Source organism: Bombina bombina, chromosome 1 (genome assembly GCF_027579735.1).
Source record: "Bombina bombina isolate aBomBom1 chromosome 1, aBomBom1.pri, whole genome shotgun sequence".
Taxonomy (NCBI): domain Eukaryota; kingdom Metazoa; phylum Chordata; class Amphibia; order Anura; family Bombinatoridae; genus Bombina; species Bombina bombina.
The window spans coordinates 517,109,735-517,132,040 of record NC_069499.1 but is presented as its reverse complement, the minus strand read 5'-3'; the positions used below and the strand labels follow the sequence as shown (position 1 = coordinate 517,132,040).

At 40.6% G+C, this 22,306-nt stretch overlaps 1 protein-coding gene and 1 long non-coding RNA gene across 3 annotated transcripts in view; one reads left to right on the top strand and one right to left on the bottom strand.

Annotated features, from left to right (window-relative positions):
- LOC128645560 (uncharacterized) overlaps positions 1–2,267 on the top strand; it is a 35,728-nt gene extending 33,461 nt beyond the window's left edge. Inside the window, exon 3 of the long non-coding RNA XR_008400128.1 lies at positions 2,241–2,267. This is a non-coding gene — a long non-coding RNA (uncharacterized LOC128645560). The remainder of the gene's footprint in view (positions 1–2,240) is intronic.
- Positions 1–22,306, bottom strand: part of MFSD6 (major facilitator superfamily domain containing 6) — a 140,325-nt gene that overhangs the window by 27,710 nt on the left and 90,309 nt on the right. For both annotated transcript variants that reach the window (XM_053698617.1, XM_053698618.1), the window contains exon 4: positions 2,539–2,700. In XM_053698617.1, coding sequence (XP_053554592.1) covers positions 2,539–2,700 — 162 coding nt within the window. The remainder of the gene's footprint in view (positions 1–2,538; positions 2,701–22,306) is intronic.

Below are 22,306 nucleotides of genomic sequence, written 5' to 3'. Positions count from 1 at the left end.
ATGCCGCCCAGCTGGTGGAGAACTCTAACACTTATAGTTTAAAGGAGACAAGGTAGAGGAAGGTAATATTATAGAAACCTTCAAGTAATGGGATTTAATAAAGCTAATGATAAAAGCGTTTTCCCAAAAAAGAGCAATACTAGAGCACGACATCATGTACTAAAGTTGGGAGGGTAGTAGTTCAGGAGTAATGTATACATTTCCTACACTTCCATTATTTTTTATTTATTTTTTACCTGGTTTTCGAGAAAATGTAGCCCAATTTCCCCTTTACACAAGCACTGCATATTCCAGTCAACATTCAGACATATGCTAGTAGGTGTTACCCACATGTGACACAGCAGTGCTCACTGCATTTTTTGAGGGCACTGTGAACACACTTTGCCTGTGGCTCATGTAGTGCACACTTTACAAAAGCCACTGGTGTGTTCATAACTCCTATGTGCACGTCTGTAATATTGATCAACATAAGGAGTTAAATCATAGCTGCATGTGTTTTGGGCAAATAAATGGATATATTTGAAAGATATTTTTCTTTATTTCACTAAAAAAAAAAAAAAAAAGGTAATTTTGAAGAACCAAATAATATTTAGAGTTTGCACATGATATAGTAACAAGATAGGGTTAAGAAATATCAATTGAATGGAATATTTGCAGTGTGGAACGAACATAAATTTGCTTACATTGCCAGACCATTAGAATACTGTACAATAAATAAATTATGAATGCTGGCTGTTTGCATAAGTTAAACCATACCTGTTTTTGCAATAAGTGAATGGCCCCCTGTTCTGGTATGTTTTCATAGCTAAAGAAGGATATAGATGACTCAGCCAATCAAAGGCTTTATCTCCCAAGAACATTAGTGAGAATTTGATTCTGGTTCAGCAGCTACTAACTATGGGGGAGAGACTGAAGATGTAGTGTATAAGTGCACAGAACTTGCCAACAAGCAGCCATGACGGAGCCCCACTCACACTCATAATGGGTAAAACAGACTAACTGTATCATCCCTAGCCTTCTTCAGGTTAGACTTTGCAAAAATAGGTATGGTTTGGTCGAAATTACACAAATGCACAGCATAAATTGTTTATGAGTCCTTTACTGTGGAGTGTAAACTCACATATTTAACAGGTTCTAAAGAAAACAGAATTTATGCTTACCTGATAAATTTCTTTCTCTTGTGATGTATCGAGTCCACAGATTCATCCATACTTGTGGGATATTCTCCTTCCTTACAGGAAGTGGCAAAGACAGCACCAACAGCAGAGCTGTCTATATAGCAACTCCCTTAGCTCCACCCCCCAGTCATTCGACCGAAGGCTAGGAAGAAAAAGGAGAAACTATAGGGTGCAGAGGTGACTGAAGTTTTTTAAATAAAAATATACTACCTGTCTTAAACAGACAGGGTGGGCCGTGGACTCGATACATCACAAGAGAAAGAAATTTATCAGGTAAGCATAAATTCTGTTTTCTCTTGTAAGATGTATCGAGTCCACGGATTCATCCATACTTGTGGGATACCAATACCAAAGCTTTAGGACACGGATGAAGGGAGAAACAAGACAGGTACCTTAAATGGAAGGCACCACTGCTTGTAGAACCTTTCTCCCAAAAATAGCCTCCGAAGAAGCAAAAGTATCGAATTTCTAAAATTTGTCACCATACTCACTTTACCCTTCCTAGTACTTAGAGTAGGTAAAGAGAATGACTAGGGGTGGAGCTAAGGGAGGAGCTATATAGACAGCTCTGCTGTGGGTGCTCTCTTTGCCACTTCCTGTAAGGAATGAGAATATCCCACAAGTATGGATGAATCCGTGGACTCGATACATCTTACAAGAGAAATGTTATTTATATGCAGAAAAGCTAAGGCATTTCTGTTAAAAAAAAAAACCTCACAAAATATCTTACTTTTTGAATGTTTCTAAATCCTCTAATTCTCTATGACGATAATGATTAAACAAGAGCAAATGTACAACTTAAAAGAAAACAATTAATTATTTATGGGGAAATAGCATTATTTTGAAATTTTAACCATTCGTTGTTAATTGAAGCTGGCAAAAAGAGAAATATCTACACAATTTTATAACTGTTAAATTCCAGTCCATGAACTAAATTAAGGTGAAATAAGTAATACACTAAATAGAAAAAGCTTACGTGCAGCCTTATGTGATTGTGCTTCTTTTGAACTTTATATGCTATATGTGAACTGAATTCTTTGTGTCAATTATTGCTTTATACAGATTTTCCCCACTTTATGGGCTCCAATCATTAAGCTGCGTAAGCAGCTTCGGAGCCCCAGTGTTTTAGGATAATTGACAGCGTCCACTCTCCGCACAGACAAAGTTCATGTTGGTGAACCTCGTCCACACTGCACTTAACAAATGGAGCCCTATGTTGGGGGAAGTACAATTAAACTATTGAACAACAATTATATTGTATAGAATCTTTTGTTGACTAAAACTACAAATGATTTAAATTGCTTCTAGCTTTGGTTTACTCACTTGTCTTCACTGGAGACCAGACATTTGTATAACTTACCAAAGGCGTTCACCAAGACTCCACCTATCATAGCACCACAGCCTCTGCCAAGCCCTAGATGTAGGCCTTGAAGAATACCCTGAGCAGACGTCCGTAATGCAGGAGGGACTGCAGCACTTAGGTATGAAATACAAGCTGCCCATATTGCCGCATGGGTTACACCTGAAAAAAAGAGAAAACAAGACAATATAAAATAAATACACACTTCTTTCTAAACTCTGCAATATGCAATCTAAGTATGAAAATAACAAATGCTTTTAAAAGTTAAATGACACAGTATTAAATGTGTATATATAGATACTGTGATACCAGGTGATATCTGCTTTCTAAAACCTTATGATTTAAATAATAATACATGGAATATTATAGAACACCATAAAAAATACGGACTAGAAGTGAAGCATTTAAAAAGGACATTAAATTAATCCTTTTTCTAAGACCTATTTGTGTCAGGATAAGGCAGATGAAAAAAACTGTAATATATTCTGTACTTAGCAAAAAAGATCTTTTTTTTTTTTTTTTTTTAAATGTAATAGCTCAATTTCCATGTCTCCACAATGATTGGCTGCCCTGTATGCTACAAACAAGACCAAACAGCTTAAAGAAAAAAATATTTACATATGCCTTGTGCAGAGAAAATAAGGTCAAACATTATCGTTTACCTTATAAAGCAGCATGGAAGACCAGGCAACTCTAGATGAAATAATATACTTAGGGGCGTGTAAATGTTTTGTCACTTTGGTAAAAATAAATATATACTGGCTGCATTTCTTTATTCTCAATAAATATTGAATGCTTGCCAAACCTTTAACATTCCAATGTAACATTCGAATGATAATTAGTGAATATAACATTTTAAATATTCAAATACCAACATTTGATTTAGATAGATTCCAGTGATGTATCCCTTTTAAGACACTCTTTGATGTTCTTTTAATAAAGACTGCAGAAAAACAGTAACGTTGGTGTGAATCATAGCGCGTTTTTGCTCTTAGCTTGCAGGACAACACACACGTTTATATTTTACTTACAGGAATTGTCTTTCTTACTATATTGTAAATTTTAACGGATCTGTAAATTTGTCATCATAAATATTTAAAATCACATTTGCAAATTGCACTTAGGCTAAGTTTACATTGTTGTTGACTTTTTCAGCCACCAGAACAGCTGCAGTTTTATTTTCCACTTGTCAAAGTACATCGGGCAAAGGTCGTTTTTGGCTCTCATTGTAGTGAATGGGAGGCGAAAAAAGTAAATTGGTGCTTATTAATGTCTTTTGGATATATACTGTAAATGTGCTTAAAGGGACATCAATCCTGATTTTTTTTCTTTCATGATTCAGATAGAACATACAATTTGAAACAACTTTCCAATGTACATCAAATTTCCTTTTTGTTTTCTTGTTATACGTTTTTGAAAAGCAGGAAGGTAAGTTTAGGGGTGTGCACATGTCTGCAGCGCTATATGGCAGCATTTTTGCAATAGTATTATACACTAGATGGCAGCACTATTTCCTGTCATGTAGTGTTCCAGACCTGTGCACGTTACCTGTCAAGGTATCTCTTCAACAAAGAATAGCATGAGAACAAAGCAAACTTGATTATAGCAGTAACTTGAAAACTTTTTTTAAATTGTATTCTCTATCTAAATCATGAAATACATTTTTTCAAGGAGTAAAGAGGCAGCCTTTATAGCAAGAGAAATACTGTCCTCTTTATATATTTGCATGTTTATTGCTGCCAGGGCGACCATATGAAGCAAGAGCAAAACAAGTCTTATATACCGTTGGGTATATAAATAAATATATATACACACACACTAGTAGGCAACATACTTTGAGACGCTGATTTAACATTGCTCAAGGGCAAACAATAGTGCTTATATTTCTTTCAGACAGGTGGTAAGAGTCCACGATCCATTCCTCCTGGGAATTACTCTTCCCTGCCACTAGAAAGCAAATATTCCCAAACCCCAAGAGCTCTATAAACCCCCTCCCACCTCACTAGTAAGTCAGTCTTGTTTTTGCCTCCGTTGAAGAATGAAGATGTGCTTGTTATTCTTCAGTTAGAGGGGTTCTCCGACTGAGTTGTGGGCCATTACCCCTCAGCAGTGCTTGTTAGAGGGTTGTATATGGAGTATGGGTAGTGACTCTTTATTTCACCTCATGGGAAATTAGTCTCAAGCCTTCCAAGGGTGTTACAAGGACCTGTCCTTTGCCTCCTCCTGCTGGGTCTTCAGTATACTCCTATTCCATATCCTCTGCGGATATGTTTAAGTACTGGTTTGGCTTTCTACTGATTTTATCATGAGATGAGCGTCTTCTGGCAAGTAGTATTTTTATTATTTGTCACTCTTTAAGCCGTTTGGGTAATATATATATATATATATATATATATATATATTTATTTAATATATATATATATATATATATATATATATATATATATATATATATATTTAATATATATAGCTTTGGGACAGAATATTTATTTGAATGTGTTATTCCCCTTTACATTTTTGGCACTTGTTGAGACTTGGCAGGCATTAAAGTTTTTACTTTTTTTCTGCACATCTGCCTTCGGGTCTGCACGTAAGCCCTCAGGATTGCTCACATCGTGTTTTTTGCGCATAGGGCACTCTTGTTTTTTCTGCGCGTCGGTTTTTAAGTCTGCATGTGTTGGGATAGCGCACATAGGCGTCTCAAGATAGCGTACGTCGGGTTTTTTGCGTGCAGGTAATTTTTTGCTGCGCTCTCTCTTTATTTGACGTTGGTTTACATGCATGCTCCCTTTTTACTTAGGTGGGCTATCTGTAGGTCTGTATAATAGTGCTTTACCCTGCATGTCAGATTAGCGTGCTTTGGCCTAGAATTGCTTTTGGGGGTTAAATATTTTCCCTTTCTTCAAGAGCTCTTTGTGAGGATATAAATATATTGGGGGGTTGTATGCACATTATTACTTTTGTAGTTTTCTGCTGTTATAGAGCCTTTTGTTTCTGTCCCTTAACCTACTTTAGAAACTGAGCCCTTTGAACACTTTTCTATCAGTGTTACATTTGTTTATTGTAAGCAGGCTCAAGGAATTACCTCTAGCATACTTATACTACACATGTTTAAATGTTTTATTGAATTTTAACCATTCTAATGCTGCTCTTGCTTCTAATGGTGTTGCTGCTCTTTTTGTTTGCGCCTTACAGTTTTTGTCTGGAGCTAAGGACTTAATTCGCTCTATTGTATCTGATATGTTAGCAGCTATGCCGCCTTCAAATAAGCATAACTTGTTAATTTACTAGCTCTGAGCCTATTGAGGTTAGTGTTTCTGTTTATGAATTTTCTAAAACCTCAGAGGGGAGGTTTTCTCTGATAATCAGGGGTTTTCCTCTGGTTATGTTTCAGAGACATCCTCTGTTTAAAGTTGAACATATTCGTTCACTTTTAAAGATATTTTATTTACTTTAGAAATTAAGGATTCTAAAGTAGCCAAGGTTAAGTCTGTTATTTGTTTAGACTTAATTTTTATTCCTTTGGTTAAATTACCTATTTTTTTTTTCTGTTCCTGATACTGTCTCTCAGATAGTTTCAAAGAATGGGCTAAGTCAGGTAAACTATTTATACTTTAGCAAGGTTTAAGAAAATGTATCCTATGCTGGCTTCTAATACTGAACTTTGGGAAACTGTTCCTAAAGTTAATGAGGTCTTTTCTACTTTGGCTACGTGTACTTTTATCCCTTTGGAAAAAACTTAATCCTTTTTAAACCCATTAGATTGGAAGTTATAATCCTTCCATAGGAAGGTTTTTCAGCAAGCAGGTTTTATTTTAAGGCCAGACGTTTTTGTGTGGCTGTTGCGTTTTCCATTTGTTTCAATAGTCTCTCTAAGCAGTTTTCTGATGATTCTGCTAGTGAAGTTTCTTGAGCCTTTTGGAATTGCTCACATGTGCTAATGCTTTCATTTGTGTTGTTGTCATTAACATCTTTGAGTTTATTTCTAAGTATATGTCTTTGGCACTACTTTCTAAAAGGACTTTATAGTTAAAGTCTTATGGGTAGATTATGAGTTGAGTGCTATTTAGCGCTCCCAATTGAGTATAAACTTTGCTAGGCGGAGGCTTTTTGTGCAACTCGTTTTACAAGTTGAAAATAAAAAGTCTGAGTGTGAGCGAAACCCGATGTGCACTAACTAAATATCACAACCACGTTAACTTCTCCATATAGAAGTGAATGGTGAGAGGTAACTGAAGAAAAAACCTAACATCTATAGTCGCACGCTAACCCGACAAGAGTTATTAATAGTTCACATTCTAATGTTCTTCACAAACAGAACAATGTACTTTTTATTGTAAATACATACTTCTAAATATATATATACAAATATATAGTTAATAATAAAAGTACATTATTTTCTATGCGAAGAACATAGAAATGTAAAATATGCATCAGGGTTCGCGACTAATACATTCACGCACATAAAGAATTGCTAACTTCAATGTACGTATTACATATCAAATATTTAAAAACATCAACAAATATAGATATACGCTATGTATAATAATTGTATAATCATTTTTATAACTATTTTTACTATATTATATGTAATATTTCAATAACGTGATATTCCTCTAAGGCTGCCATTGGTTGGAAGTTCTTTAGGCAGGTGCCTCAGCATAATTTTAATTTTTCCTGTAGGTCATTTTTGTTGCATATCACCTTGTTATTTGGGTTGTAGATTTTGATTCACTGTGAAAAAGGATGTTATTTTTATCCCGCCCTTATTTCTCATTACTCGTGGACTCCACAGCTTGGGTGTTAGTTCTTAGGAGTAATGGATCATGGACTCTCACCACCTGTCTGAAAGAAAACATAATTTATGCTTACCTGATAAATTCATTTCTTTCATGGTGGTGAGAGTCCACAAGACCCCAACCTGTTTTTTTGGTTTTGGTTTATTTTTGTGCACATCTTTTTTACCTAATCCTATTTTTTGATCTTATTACTTTTTCCTACCTCTTTTGCTTGGCTAAACTTCAGACTGATTTACCAGTGAGGTGGGAGGGTTTTATAGAGCTCTTGAGGTTTGGGAATTGTTGCCTCCTCCTTGCGGTAAGGAAGAGTAATTCCCAGGAGTAATGGATTATGGACTCTCACCACCATCATAGAAATTAATTTATCAGGTAAGCATAAATTGTGGGGGGGTTTTGTGCACATATTACAGGCCCAGAATATTTCCATAACACTCAAACAATAGTCTATTCTAATTCTAATGGTGCACAAAGCAGATGGTGTGTAAGTAGTATACTGTAGTTCTTCACATAGTTCTGTGCTATACGATATAAAACATTTCATACGTACAGAAATACACACATATACATACACACTTACACATACACCTTTGACCCCTTCCCTGTCCCGCCCCATATACCATATCCTTTAATTTTGCAAGATAAACACGTTTTAATTAATAAAGCTGTGTATTATGCTGCAGCATCTGCTCACCACAGCTTCTAACTAAAACTTTGTAGTTTGTACATGGTCTCATCATCTTAAAGTAAAATGGGTAAAATATACAAAAGGAGCTGGTGGGAGCTATAACTATATCTTTTGTCTCATAGATCTGTGTTGTGAATACAGAACACAAATAACAAATAAAACATCTTGCAAAATACACCACATAAATATTATAAAATATAAAATATCATTTTACTCTTTAAATATGTTATAGCCAAATGAAATATTTCTCATATACAACCAGTGTACTGTGGCTTATACATTTGTATGTAAAAAACAGAATTTATGCTTACCTGATAAATTACTTTCTTCAACGGTGTGTCCGGTCCACGGCGTCATCCTTACTTGTGGGATATTCTCTTCCCCAACAGGAAATGGCAAAGAGTCCCAGCAAAGCTGGTCACATGATCCCTCCTAGGCTCCGCCCACCCCAGTCATTCGACCGACGGACAGGAGGAAATATATATAGGAGAAACCATATGATACCGTGGTGACTGTAGTTAGAGAAAATAATTCATCAGACCTGATTAAAAAACCAGGGCGGGCCGTGGACCGGACACACCGTTGGAGAAAGTAATTTATCAGGTAAGCATAAATTCTGTTTTCTCCAACATTGGTGTGTCCGGTCCACGGCGTCATCCTTACTTGTGGGAACCAATACCAAAGCTTTAGGACACGGATGAAGGGAGGGAGCAAATCAGGTCACCTAAACGGAAGGAACCACAGCTTGCAAAACCTTTCTCCCAAAAATAGCCTCTGAAGAAGCAAAAGTATCAAATTTGTAAAATTTGGCAAAAGTGTGCAGTGAAGACCAAGTCGCTGCCTTACATATCTGGTCAACAGAAGCCTAGTTCTTAAAGGCCCATGTGGAAGCCACAGCCCTAGTGGAGTGAGCTGTGATTCTTTCAGGAGGCTGCCGTCCGGCAGTCTCATAAGCCAATCGGATGATGCTTTTAAGCCAAAAGGAAAGAGAAGTAGAAGTCGCTTTTTGACCTCTCCTTTTACCAGAATAAACAACAAACAAGGAAGATGTTTGTCTGAAATCTTTAGTAGCCTCTAAATAGAACTTTAGAGCACGGACAACGTCCAAATTGTGTAACAAACGTTCCTTCTTTGAAACTGGATTCGGACACAAAGAAGGTACAACTATCTCCTGGTTAATATTTTTGTTAGAAACAACTTTAGGAAGAAAACCAGGCTTAGTACGCAAAACCACCTTATCTGCATGGAACACCAGATAAGGAGGAGAACACTGCAGAGCAGATAACTCTGAAACTCTTCTAGCAGAAGAAATTGCAACCAAAAACAAAACTTTCCAAGATAGTAACTTAATATCTATGGAATGTAAGGGTTCAAACGGAACCCCTTGAAGAACTGAAAGAACTAGATTTAGACTCCAGGGAGGAGTCAAAGGTCTGTAAACAGGCTTGATCCTAACCAGAGCCTGAACAAATGCTTGAACATCTGGCACAGCTGCCAGTCTTTTGTGTAGTAAGACAGATAAAGCAGAGATCTGTCCCTTTAGGGAACTTGCAGATAATCCTTTCTCCAAACCTTCTTGAAGAAAGGAGAGAATCTTAGGAATTTTTATCTTATTCCATGGGAATCCTTTGGATTCACACCAACAGATATATTTTTTCCATATTTTATGGTAAATTTTTCTAGTTACAGGTTTTCTGGCCTGAACCAGAGTATCTATCACCGAATCTGAAAACCCACGCTTTGATAGAATCAAGCATTCAATCTCCAAGCCGTCAGTTGGAGGGAGACCAGATTTGGGTGTTCGAATGGACCTTGAACAAGAAGGTCCTGTCTCAAAGGTAGCTTCCATGGTGGAGCCGATGACATATTCACCAGGTCTGCATACCAAGTCCTGCGTGGCCACGCAGGAGCTATCAAGATCACCGAGGCCCTCTCCTGATTGATCCTGGCTACCAGCCTGGGAATGAGAGGAAACGGTGGGAATACGTAAGCTAGGTTGAAAGTCCAAGGTGCTACTAGTGCATCTACTAGAGTCGCCTTGGGATCCCTGGATCTGGACCCGTAGCAAGGAACCTTGAAGTTCTGACGAGACACCATCAGATCCATGTCTGGAATGCCCCATAATTAAGTTATTTGGGCAAAGATTTCCGGATGTAGTTCCAACTCCCCCGGATGAAATGTCTGACGACTCAGAAAATCCGCTTCCCAATTTTCCACTCCTGGGATGTGGATCACAGACAAGTGGCAGGAGTGATCCTCCGCCCATTGAATTATTTTGGTCACTTCTTTCATCGCTAGGGAACTCTTTGTTCCCCCTTGATGATTGATATAAGCTACAGTCGTCATGTTGTCTGATTGGAACCTTATGAATTTGGCCTTTGCTAGTTGAGGCCAAGCTCTGAGAGCATTGAATATCGCTCTCAGTTCCAGAATGTTTATCGGGAGAAGAGACTCTTCCCGAGACCATAGACCCTGAGCTTTCAGGAATTCCCAGACCGCACCCCAGCCCACTAGACTGGTGTCGGTCGTGACAATGACCCACTCTGGCCTGCGGAAGCTCATTCCCTGGGACAGATGGTCCAGGGTCAGCCACCAACGGAGTGAATCTCTGGTCTTTTGATCTACTTGAATCATTGGAGACAAGTCTGTATAATCCCCATTCCACTGTTTGAGCATGCACAGTTGTAATGGTCTTAGATGAATTAGTGCAAAAGGAACTATGTCCATTGTTGCAACCATCAATCCTATTACTTCCATGCACTGCGCTATGGAAGGACGAGGAACAGAATGAAGCACTTGACAAGAGCTTAGAAGTTTTGATTATCTGACCTCTGTCAGAAAAATCCTCATTTCTAAGGAATCTATTATTGTTCCCAAGAAGGGAACTCTTGTTGACGGGGACAGAGAACTCTTTTCTTTGTTCACTTTCCATCCGTGAGATGTGAGAAAGGCTAGAACGATGTCCGTATGAGCCTTTGCCTTTGACAGGGACGACGCTTGTATTAGAATGTCGTCCAAGTAAGGTACTACTGCAATGCCCCTTGGTCTTAGAACCGCTAGAAGGGACCCTAGCACCTTTGTTAAAATCCTTGGAGCAGTGGCTAATCCGAATGGAAGAGCCACAAACTGGTAATGTTTGTCCAGAAAAGCGAACCTTAGGAACTGATGATGTTCCTTGTGGATAGGGATATGTAGGTACGCATCCTTTAGATCCACGGTAGTCATAAATTGACTTTCCTGGATGGTGGGTAGAATCGTTCGAATAGTTTCCATTTTGAACGATGGTACCCTGAGAAATTTGTTTAGGATCTTCAAATCCAAAATTGGTCTGAACGTTCCCTCTTTTTTGGGAACTACGAACAGATTGGAATAAAATCCCATTCCTTGTTCCTTTATTGGAACTGGGTGTATCACTCCCATCTTTAACAGGTCTTCTACACAATGTAAGAATGCCTGTCTCTTTATTTGGTTTGAGGATAAGTGAGACTTGTGGAACCTTCCCCTTGGGGGTAGTTCCTTGAATTCCAGGAGATAACCTTGAGAAACTATTTCTAGCGCCCAAGGATCCTGAACATCTCTTGCCCAAGCCTGAGCAAAGAGAGAGAGTCTGCCCCCCACCAGATCCGGTCCTGTCTTGTTAGCAGTGGCAGGCTTCTTGGCCTGCTTACCTTTGTTCCAGCCTTGCATTGGTTTCCAGGCTGGTTTGGGTTGTGAGGCATTACCCTCTTGCTTAGAGGATGCAGAATTAGAAGCTGGTCCATTTCTGCGAAAGGGACGAAAATTAGGCTTATTTTTAGCCTTAAAAGACCTATCCTGTGGAAGGGCGTGGCCCTTTCCCCCAGTGATGTCTGAAATAATCTCTTTCAAATCAGGTCCAAATAAAGTTTTACCTTTGAAAGGAATGTTAAGTAATTTTGTCTTGGATGACACATCCGCTGACCAAGACTTTAGCCAAAGCGCTCTGCGCGCCACAATAGCAAACCCTGAATTTTTCGCCGCTAATTTTGCTAATTGCAAAGCGGCATCTAAAATAAAAGAGTTAGTCAATTTAAGTGCGTGAACTCTGTCCATAACCTCCTCATATGGAGTTTCTCTACTGAGCGACTTTTCTAGTTCCTCGAACCAGAACCACGCTGCCGTAGTGACAGGAACAATGCATGAAATTGGTTGTAGAAGGTAGCCTTGCTGTACAAAAATCTTTTTAAGCAAACCTTCCAATTTTTTATCCATAGGATCTTTGAAAGCACAACTATCTTCGATAGGAATAGTAGTGCGTTTGTTTAGAGTAGAAACTGCCCCCTCGACCTTGGGGACTGTCTGCCATAAGTCCTTTCTGGGGTCGACCATAGGAAATAATTTCTTAAATATAGGGGGAGGAACAAAAGGTATGCCGGGCTTTTCCCACTCTTTATTTACTATGTCCGCCACCCGCTTGGGTATAGGAAAAGCGTCGGGGGACACCGGAACCTCTAGGAACCTGTCCATCTTGCATAATTTCTCTGGAATGACCAAATTGTCACAATCATCCAGAGTAGATAACACCTCCTTAAGCAGTGCGCTGAGATGTTCTAATTTAAATTTAAATGTCACAACATCAGGTTCAGCTTGATGAGAAATTTTTCCTGAATCTGAAATTTCTCCCTCAGACAAAACCTCCCTCATGGCCCCTTCAGATTGGTGTGAGGGTATGACAGAACAATTATCATCAGCGTCCTCTTGCTCTTCAGTGTTTAAAACAGAGCAATCGCGCTTTCTCTGATAAGTAGGCATTTTGGATAAAAGATTTGCTATGGAGTTATCCATTACAGCCGTTAATTGTTGCATGGTAATAAGTATTGGCGCACTAGATGTACTAGGGGCCTCCTGCATGGGCAAAACTGGTGTAGACACAGTAGGAGATGATGTAGTATCATGTTTACTCCCCTCATTTGAGGAATCATCTTGGGCAATATCATTATTTGTGGCAGTACTGTCCTTACTTTGTTTGGACGCTATGGCACAATTATCACATAAATTTAAATGGGGAGACACATTGGCTTTCATACATATAGAACATAGCTTATCTGAAGGTATAGACATGTTAAACAGGCTTAAACTTGTCAACAATGCACAAAAAACGTTTTAAAATAAAACCGTTACTGTCACTTTAAATTTCAAACAGAAAACACTTTATTACTGAATATGTGAAAAAGTATGAAGGAATTGTTCAAAAATTACCAAATTTTCACCACAGTGTCTTAAAGCCTTAAAAGTATTACACACCAAATTTCAGAGCTTTAACCCTTTAAAATAACGGAACCGGAGCCGTTTTTCAATTTAACCCCTATACAGTCCCAGATACAGTCTTTGCTAAGACCCAACCAAGCCCTGAGGGGAATACAATACCAAATGACGCCTTCTAAAAGCTTTTTCAGAGATTCTTAGATCCACACACATGCATGCCCTGTTCTCAAAAAACAACTGTGCATTAATGGCGCAAAAATGAGGCTCAGTCTATGACTATAAAGGCCCCCTGACTGAAAAAGGTGTCCAATACAGTGCCTGCCGTTTTATAAACATTCCCCAAGATTATAAATGTCAATTGTTAGCCTAAATTTGAATAATATGCACAAATAAAGCAATCGATTTAGCCCATAAAAATGTCTACCAGTTTTTTAGCCCATAATAAGCCCTATATTCTGTTTGTTTTTGACTAAGAAAATAGCTTACCGGTCCCCATGAGGGGAAATGACAGCCTTCCAGCATTACACAGTCTTGTTAGAAATATGGCTAGTCATACCTTAAGCAGAAAAGTCTGCTAACTGTTTCCCCCAACTGAAGTTACTTCATCTCAACAGTCCTATGTGGAAACAGCAACCGATTTTAGTTACTGTCTGCTAAAATCATCTTCCTCTTACAAACAGAAATCTTCATCCTTTTCTGTTTCAGAGTAAATAGTACATACCAGCACTATTTTAAAATAACAAACACTTGATAGAAGAATAAAAACTACATTTAAACACCAAAAAACTCTTAACCATCTCCGTGGAGATGTTGCCTGTGCAACGGCAAAGAGAATGACTGGGGTGGGCGGAGCCTAGGAGGGATCATGTGACCAGCTTTGCTGGGACTCTTTGCCATTTCCTGTTGGGGAAGAGAATATCCCACAAGTAAGGATGACGCCGTGGACCGGACACACCAATGTTGGAGAAAAAGAAAAAGTGCAATCTACAGTTAATATCAACAAATCCAATTAGTTCAATGTCTCATTAACATATTCCATAAATGATTCAGATGTTGAAATGGAAACAGCAGTGTAGCAGGTTCCCCTTCAGGTTACTGGCCTAACTCCATGCAGGATATAGTAATAAAAAGGAATAACTAACATGTTGTTCTATCAGCATATATAACTCAGCCTTCTATATGATAGTGTGGGAGAGCTCAGTCTACTTATATGGCCCCTCAAAGCCTTTATTCACTGTAAATTACAGAACATAACATTTACGTTTAGCTGTAGAATCTGACTACCACAATATGTTTCATTTTGTATATTAACTTTCAAAACCTAGGAAGACACATAAAGGCCCAATTTAGGAAGCTGATGTTAGAGCATCAGGGCGAGTCTGCAAGTAAAACTTAAAAAGGAATGAAACTTGATTCAGATAGAACATGTAATTTTAAATAACTTTCCAATGTACTTCTATTATCAAATTTGCTTTATTCTTATACAGTGATTGGTGGCTACACACATATTGCTTTTGTCATTGTCTCTCCAGATGTATTCAGTTAGGTCCCAGTAGTACATTGCTGCTCCTGAGCCTCCTCCTCAACAAAGGATACCAAGAGAATAAAGATAATTTGTCAATAGAAGTAAATTGAAAAGTTGTTTTAACCCCTTAATGACCGAGGACGTGCAGGGTACGTCCTCAAAAAAAAGGCAGTTAACGCCTGAGGACGTACCCTGCACGTCCTCGGTGTGGAAAGCAGCTGGAAGCGATCCTGCTCGCTTCCAGCTGCTTTCCGGTTATTGCAGTGATGCCTCGATATGGAGGCATCCTGCAATAACCATACATGGCCATCCGATGCAGAGAGAGCCACTCTGTGGCCCTCTCTGCACCGGACATCGATGGCCGGTATCGTTGGTGGGTGGGAGCCGAATTGGGAGGCGGGTGGGCGGCCATCGGTGTTGCGCGTGACGTCACGGGGGGCGGGATCGTGATCGTCGGGGGCGCGCACGGGCGCGCGCGCGTGCACGGGGGGTGGCGGGCGGGCGCGTGCACGGGGCGGGAGCGGGTGAGAACCGCTACACTACAGAAAAGTAGAAAAGGAAAAGTAAAAAAATAAATAAACTTTTTTTAAAAAACATCTAAGGGATCTGGAAGGGGTGGGGGGTTGGTCTTGGGGGGGGGGAAAGCTACACTACAGAAAAGGGACATATTTTATTAAAAAAAAAGCATTTTTTTTCACTAAACTGGGTACTGGCAGACAGCTGCCAGTACCCAAGATGGCGCACATTAAGTCAGAGGGGGAGGGTTAGAGAGCTATTTAGTGGGGGATCAGTGAGGTTGGGGGCTAAGGGGGATCCCTACACAGAAGCATATGTAAATATGCTAACAAAAAATGCACAAAAAAGCCCAAATATACCTTTTATTTTAGTACTGGCAGAGTTTCTGCCAGTACTTAAGATGGCGGGGACATTTGTGGGGTAGGGGAGGGAAGAGAGATGTTTGGGAGGGATCAGGGGGTCTGATGTTTCAGGTGGGAGGCTGATCTTTACACTAAAGCTAAAATTAACCCTGCAAGCTCCCTACAAGCTACCTAATTAACCCCTTCACTGCTAGCCATAATACACGTGTGATGCGCAGCGCCATTTAGCAGCATTCTAATTACCAAAAAGCAACTCCAAAGTCATATATGTCTGCTATTTCTGAACAAAGGGGATCCCAGAGAAGCATTTACAACCATTTGTGCCATAATTGCACAAGCTGTTTGTAAATTATTTCAGTGAGAAACCTAAAATTGTGAAAAATTTTACGTTTTTTTTAATTTGATCGCATTTGGCGGTGAAATGGTGGCATGAAATATACCAAAATGGGCCTAGATCAATACTTGGGGTTGTCTACTACACTACACTAAAGCTAAAATTACCCCAAAAAGCTCCTTACATGCTCCCTAATTAACCCCTTCACTGCTGGGCATAATACACGTGTGGTGCGCAGTGGCATTTAGCGGCCTTCTAATTACCAAAAAGCAATGCCAAAGCCATATATGTCTGCTATTTCTGAACAAAGGGGATCCCAGAGAAGAATTTACAACCATTTATGCCATAATTGCACAAGCTGTTAGTAAATAATTTCAGTGAGAAACTGAAAGTTTGTGAAAAAATTTGTGAAAAAGTGAACAATTTTTTGTATTTGATCGCATTTGGCGGTGAAATGGTGGCATGAAATATACCAAAAACAGAATTTATGTTTACCTGATAAATTACTTTCTCCAACGGTGTGTCCGGTCCACGGCGTCATCCTTACTTGTGGGATATTCTCTTCCCCAACAGGAAATGGCAAAGAGCCCAGCAAAGCTGGTCACATGATCCCTCCTAGGCTCCGCCTACCCCAGTCATTCGACCGACGTTAAGGAGGAATATTAGCATAGGAGAAACCATATGGTACCGTGGTGACTGTAGTTAAAGAAAATAAATTATCAGACCTGATTAAAAAAACCAGGGCGGGCCGTGGACCGGACACACCGTTGGAGAAAGTAATTTATCAGGTAAACATAAATTCTGTTTTCTCCAACATAGGTGTGTCCGGTCCACGGCGTCATCCTTACTTGTGGGAACCAATACCAAAGCTTTAGGACACGGATGAAGGGAGGGAGCAAATCAGGTCACCTAAATGGAAGGCACCACGGCTTGCAAAACCTTTCTCCCAAAAATAGCCTCAGAAGAAGCAAAAGTATCAAACTTGTAAAATTTGGTAAAAGTGTGCAGTGAAGACCAAGTCGCTGCCCTACATATCTGATCAACAGAAGCCTCGTTCTTGAAGGCCCATGTGGAAGCCACAGCCCTAGTGGAATGAGCTGTGATTCTTTCGGGAGGCTGCCGTCCGGCAGTCTCGTAAGCCAATCTGATGATGCTTTTAATCCAAAAAGAGAGAGAGGTAGAAGTTGCTTTTTGACCTCTCCTTTTACCGGAATAAACAACAAACGAGGAAGATGTTTGTCTAAAGTCCTTTGTAGCATCTAAATAGAATTTTAGAGCACGAACAACATCCAAATTGTGCAACAAACGTTCCTTCTTTGAAACTGGTTTCGGACACAGAGAAGGTACGATAATCTCCTGGTTAATGTTCTTGTTAGAAACAACTTTTGGAAGAAAACCAGGTTTAGTACGTAAAACCACCTTATCTGCATGGAACACCAGATAAGGAGGAGAACACTGCAGAGCAGATAATTCTGAAACTCTTCTAGCAGAAGAAATTGCAACTAAAAACAAAACTTTCCAAGATAATAACTTAATATCAACGGAATGCAAGGGTTCAAACGGAACCCCCTGAAGAACTGAAAGAACTAAATTGAGACTCCAAGGAGGAGTCAAAGGCTTGTAAACAGGCTTAATTCTAACTAGAGCCTGAACAAAGGCTTGAACATCTGGCACAGCAGCCAGCTTTTTGTGAAGTAACACAGACAAGGCAGAAATCTGTCCCTTCAGGGAACTTGCAGATAATCCTTTTTCCAATCCTTCTTGAAGGAAGGATAGAATCCTAGGAATCTTAACCTTGTCCCAAGGGAATCCTTTAGATTCACACCAACAGATATATTTTTTCCAAATTTTGTGGTAAATCTTTCTAGTTACAGGCTTTCTGGCCTGAACAAGAGTATCGATAACAGAATCTGAAAACCCTCGCTTCGATAAGATCAAGCGTTCAATCTCCAAGCAGTCAGCTGGAGTGAAACCAGATTCGGATGTTCGAACGGACCCTGAACAAGAAGGTCTCGTCTCAAAGGTAGCTTCCAAGGTGGAGCCGATGACATATTCACCAGATCTGCATACCAAGTCCTGCGTGGCCACGCAGGAGCTATCAAGATCACCGACGCCCTCTCCTGATTGATCCTGGCTACCAGCCTGGGGATGAGAGGAAACGGCGGGAACACATAAGCTAGTTTGAAGGTCCAAGGTGCTACTAGTGCATCCACTAGAGCCGCCTTGGGATCCCTGGATCTGGACCCGTAGCAAGGAACTTTGAAGTTCTGACGAGAGGCCATCAGATCCATGTCTGGAATGCCCCACAGCTGAGTGACTTGGGCAAAGATTTCCGGATGGAGTTCCCACTCCCCCGGATGCAATGTCTGACGACTCAGAAAATCCGCTTCCCAATTTTCCACTCCTGGGATGTGGATAGCAGACAGGTGGCAGGAGTGAGACTCCGCCCATAGAATGATTTTGGTCACTTCTTCCATCGCCAGGGAACTCCTTGTTCCCCCCTGATGGATGATGTACGCAACAGTTGTCATGTTGTCTGATTGAAACCGTATGAACTTGGCCCTCGCTAGCTGAGGCCAAGCCTTGAGAGCATTGAATATCGCTCTCAGTTCCAGAATATTTATCGGTAGAAGAGATTCTTCCCGAGACCAAAGACCCTGAGCTTTCAGGGATCCCCAGACCGCGCCCCAGCCCATCAGACTGGCGTCGGTCGTGACAATGACCCACTCTGGTCTGCGGAATGTCATCCCTTGTGACAGGTTGTCCAGGGACAGCCACCAACGGAGTGAGTCTCTGGTCCTCTGATTTACTTGTATCTTCGGAGACAAGTCTGTATAGTCCCCATTCCACTGACTGAGCATGCACAGTTGTAATGGTCTTAGATGAATGCGCGCAAAAGGAACTATGTCCATTGCCGCTACCATCAACCCGATCACTTCCATGCACTGAGCTATGGAAGGAAGAGGAACGGAATGAAGTATCCGACAAGAGTCTAGAAGTTTTGTTTTTCTGGCCTCTGTCAGAAAAATCCTCATTTCTAAGGAGTCTATTATTGTTCCCAAGAAGGGAACCCTTGTTGACGGAGATAGAGAACTCTTTTCCACGTTCACTTTCCATCCGTGAGATCTGAGAAAGGCCAGGACAATGTCCGTGTGAGCCTTTGCTTGAGGAAGGGACGACGCTTGAATCAAAATGTCGTCCAAGTAAGGTACTACAGCAATGCCCCTTGGTCTTAGCACAGCTAGAAGGGACCCTAGTACCTTTGTAAAAATCCTTGGAGCAGTGGCTAATCCGAAAGGAAGCGCCACGAACTGGTAATGTTTGTCCAGGAATGCGAACCTTAGGAACCGATGATATTCCTTGTGGATAGGAATATGTAGATACGCATCCTTTAAATCCACCGTGGTCATGAATTGACCTTCCTGGATGGAAGGAAGAATAGTTCGAATGGTTTCCATCTTGAACGATGGAACCTTGAGAAACTTGTTTAAGATCTTGAGATCTAAGATTGGTCTGAACGTTCCCTCTTTTTTGGGAACTATGAACAGATTGGAGTAGAACCCCATCCCTTGTTCTCTTAATGGAACCGGATGAATCACTCCCATTTTTAACAGGTCTTCTACACAATGTAAGAATGCCTGTCTTTTTATGTGGTCTGAAGACAACTGAGACCTGTGGAACCTCCCCCTTGGGGGAAGTCCCTTGAATTCCAGAAGATAACCTTGGGAGACTATTTCTAGCGCCCAAGGATCCAGAACATCTCTTGCCCAAGCCTGAGCGAAGAGAGAGAGTCTGCCCCCCACCAGATCCGGTCCCGGATCGGGGGCCAACATTTCATGCTGTCTTGGTAGCAGTGGCAGGTTTCTTGGCCTGCTTTCCCTTGTTCCAGCCTTGCATTGGTCTCCAAGCTGGCTTGGCTTGAGAAGTATTACCCTCTTGCTTAGAGGACGTAGCACTTTGGGCTGGTCCGTTTCTACAAAAGGGACGAAAATTAGGTTTATTTTTTGCCTTGAAAGGCCGATCCTGAGGAAGGGCGTGGCCCTTACCCCCAGTGATATCAGAGATAATCTCTTTCAAGTCAGGGCCAAACAGCGTTTTCCCCTTGAAAGGAATGTTAAGTAGCTTGTTCTTGGAAGACGCATCAGCCGACCAAGATTTCAACCAAAGCGCTCTGCGCGCCACAATAGCAAACCCAGAATTCTTAGCCGCTAACCTAGCCAATTGCAAAGTGGCGTCTAGGGTGAAAGAATTAGCCAATTTGAGAGCATTGATTCTGTCCATAATCTCCCCATAAGGAGGAGAATCACTATCGACCGCCTTTATCAGCTCATCGAACCAGAAACATGCGGCTGTAGCGACAGGGACAATGCATGAAATTGGTTGTAGAAGGTAACCCTGCTGAACAAACATCTTTTTAAGCAAACCTTCTAATTTTTTATCCATAGGATCTTTGAAAGCACAACTATCCTCTATGGGTATATTGGTGCGTTTGTTTAAAGTGGAAACCGCTCCCTTTTTTAAATATGGGGGGAGGGACGAAAGGAATACCGGGCCTTTCCCATTCTTTATTAACAATGTCCGCCACCCGCTTGGGTATAGGAAAAGCTTCTGGGAGCCCCGGCACCTCTAGGAACTTGTCCATTTTACATAGTTTCTCTGGGATGACCAACTTGTCACAATCATCCAGAGTGGATAATACCTCCTTAAGCAGAATGCGGAGATGTTCCAACTTAAATTTAAATGCAATCACATCAGGTTCAGCTTGTTGAGAAATGTTCCCTGAAACAGTAATTTCTCCCTCAGACAAAACCTCCCTGGCCCCATCAGACTGGGTTAGGGGCCCTTCAGAAATATTATTATCAGCGTCGTCATGCTCTACAGTATCTAAAACAGAGCAGTCGCGCTTACGCTGATAAGTGTTCATTTTGGCTAAAATGTTTTTGACAGAATTATCCATTACAGCCGTTAATTGTTGCATAGTAAGGAGTATTGGCGCGCTAGATGTACTAGGGGCCTCCTGAGTGGGCAAGACTCGTGTAGACGAAGGAGGGAATGATGCAGTACCATGCTTACTCCCCTCACTTGAGGAATCATCTTGGGCATCATTGTCATTGTCACATAAATCACATTTATTTAAATGAATAGGAATTCTGGCTTCCCCACATTCAGAACACAGTCTATCTGGTAGTTCAGACATGTTAAACAGGCATAAACTTGATAACAAAGTACAAAAAACGTTTTAAAATAAAACCGTTACTGTCACTTTAAATTTTAAACTGAACACACTTTATTACTGCAATTGCGAAAAAACATGAAGGAATTGTTTCACCACAGTGTCTTAAAGCCTTAAAAGTATTGCACACCAAATTTGGAAGCTTTAACCCTTAAAATAACGGAACCGGAGCCGTTTTGAACTTTAACCCCTTTACAGTCCCTGGTATCTGCTTTGCTGAGACCCAACCAAGCCCAAAGGGGAATACGATACCAAATGACGCCTTCAGAAAGTCTTTTCTAAGTATCAGAGCTCCTCTCACATGCGACTGCATGCCATGCCTCTCAAAAACAAGTGCGCCACACTGGCGCGAAAATGAGGCTCTGCCTATGCTTTGGGAAAGCCCCTAAAGAATAAGGTGTCTAAAACAGTGCCTGCCGATATTATTATATCAAAATACCCAGATAAAATGATTCCTCAAGGCTAAATATGTGTTAATAATGAATCGATTTAGCCCAGAAAAGGTCTACAGTCTTAATAAGCCCTTGTGAAGCCCTTATTTACGATCGTAATAAACATGGCTTACCGGATCCCATAGGGAAAATGACAGCTTCCAGCATTACATCGTCTTGTTAGAATGTGTCATACCTCAAGCAGCAAGAGACTGCTCACTGTTCCCCCAACTGAAGTTAATTGCTCTCAACAGTCCTGTGTGGAACAGCCATGGATTTTAGTGACGGTTGCTAAAATCATTTTCCTCATACAAACAGAAATCTTCATCTCTTTTCTGTTTCTGAGTAAATAGTACATGCCAGCACTATTTCAAAATAACAAACTCTTGATTGAATAAGAAAAACTACAGTTAAACACTAAAAAACTCTAAGCCATCTCCGTGGAGATGTTGCCTGTACAACGGCAAAGAGAATGACTGGGGTAGGCGGAGCCTAGGAGGGATCATGTGACCAGCTTTGCTGGGCTCTTTGCCATTTCCTGTTGGGGAAGAGAATATCCCACAAGTAAGGATGACGCCGTGGACCGGACACACCTATGTTGGAGAAATGGGCCTAGATCAATAATTTGGGATGTCTTCTAAAAAAAAATATATACATGTC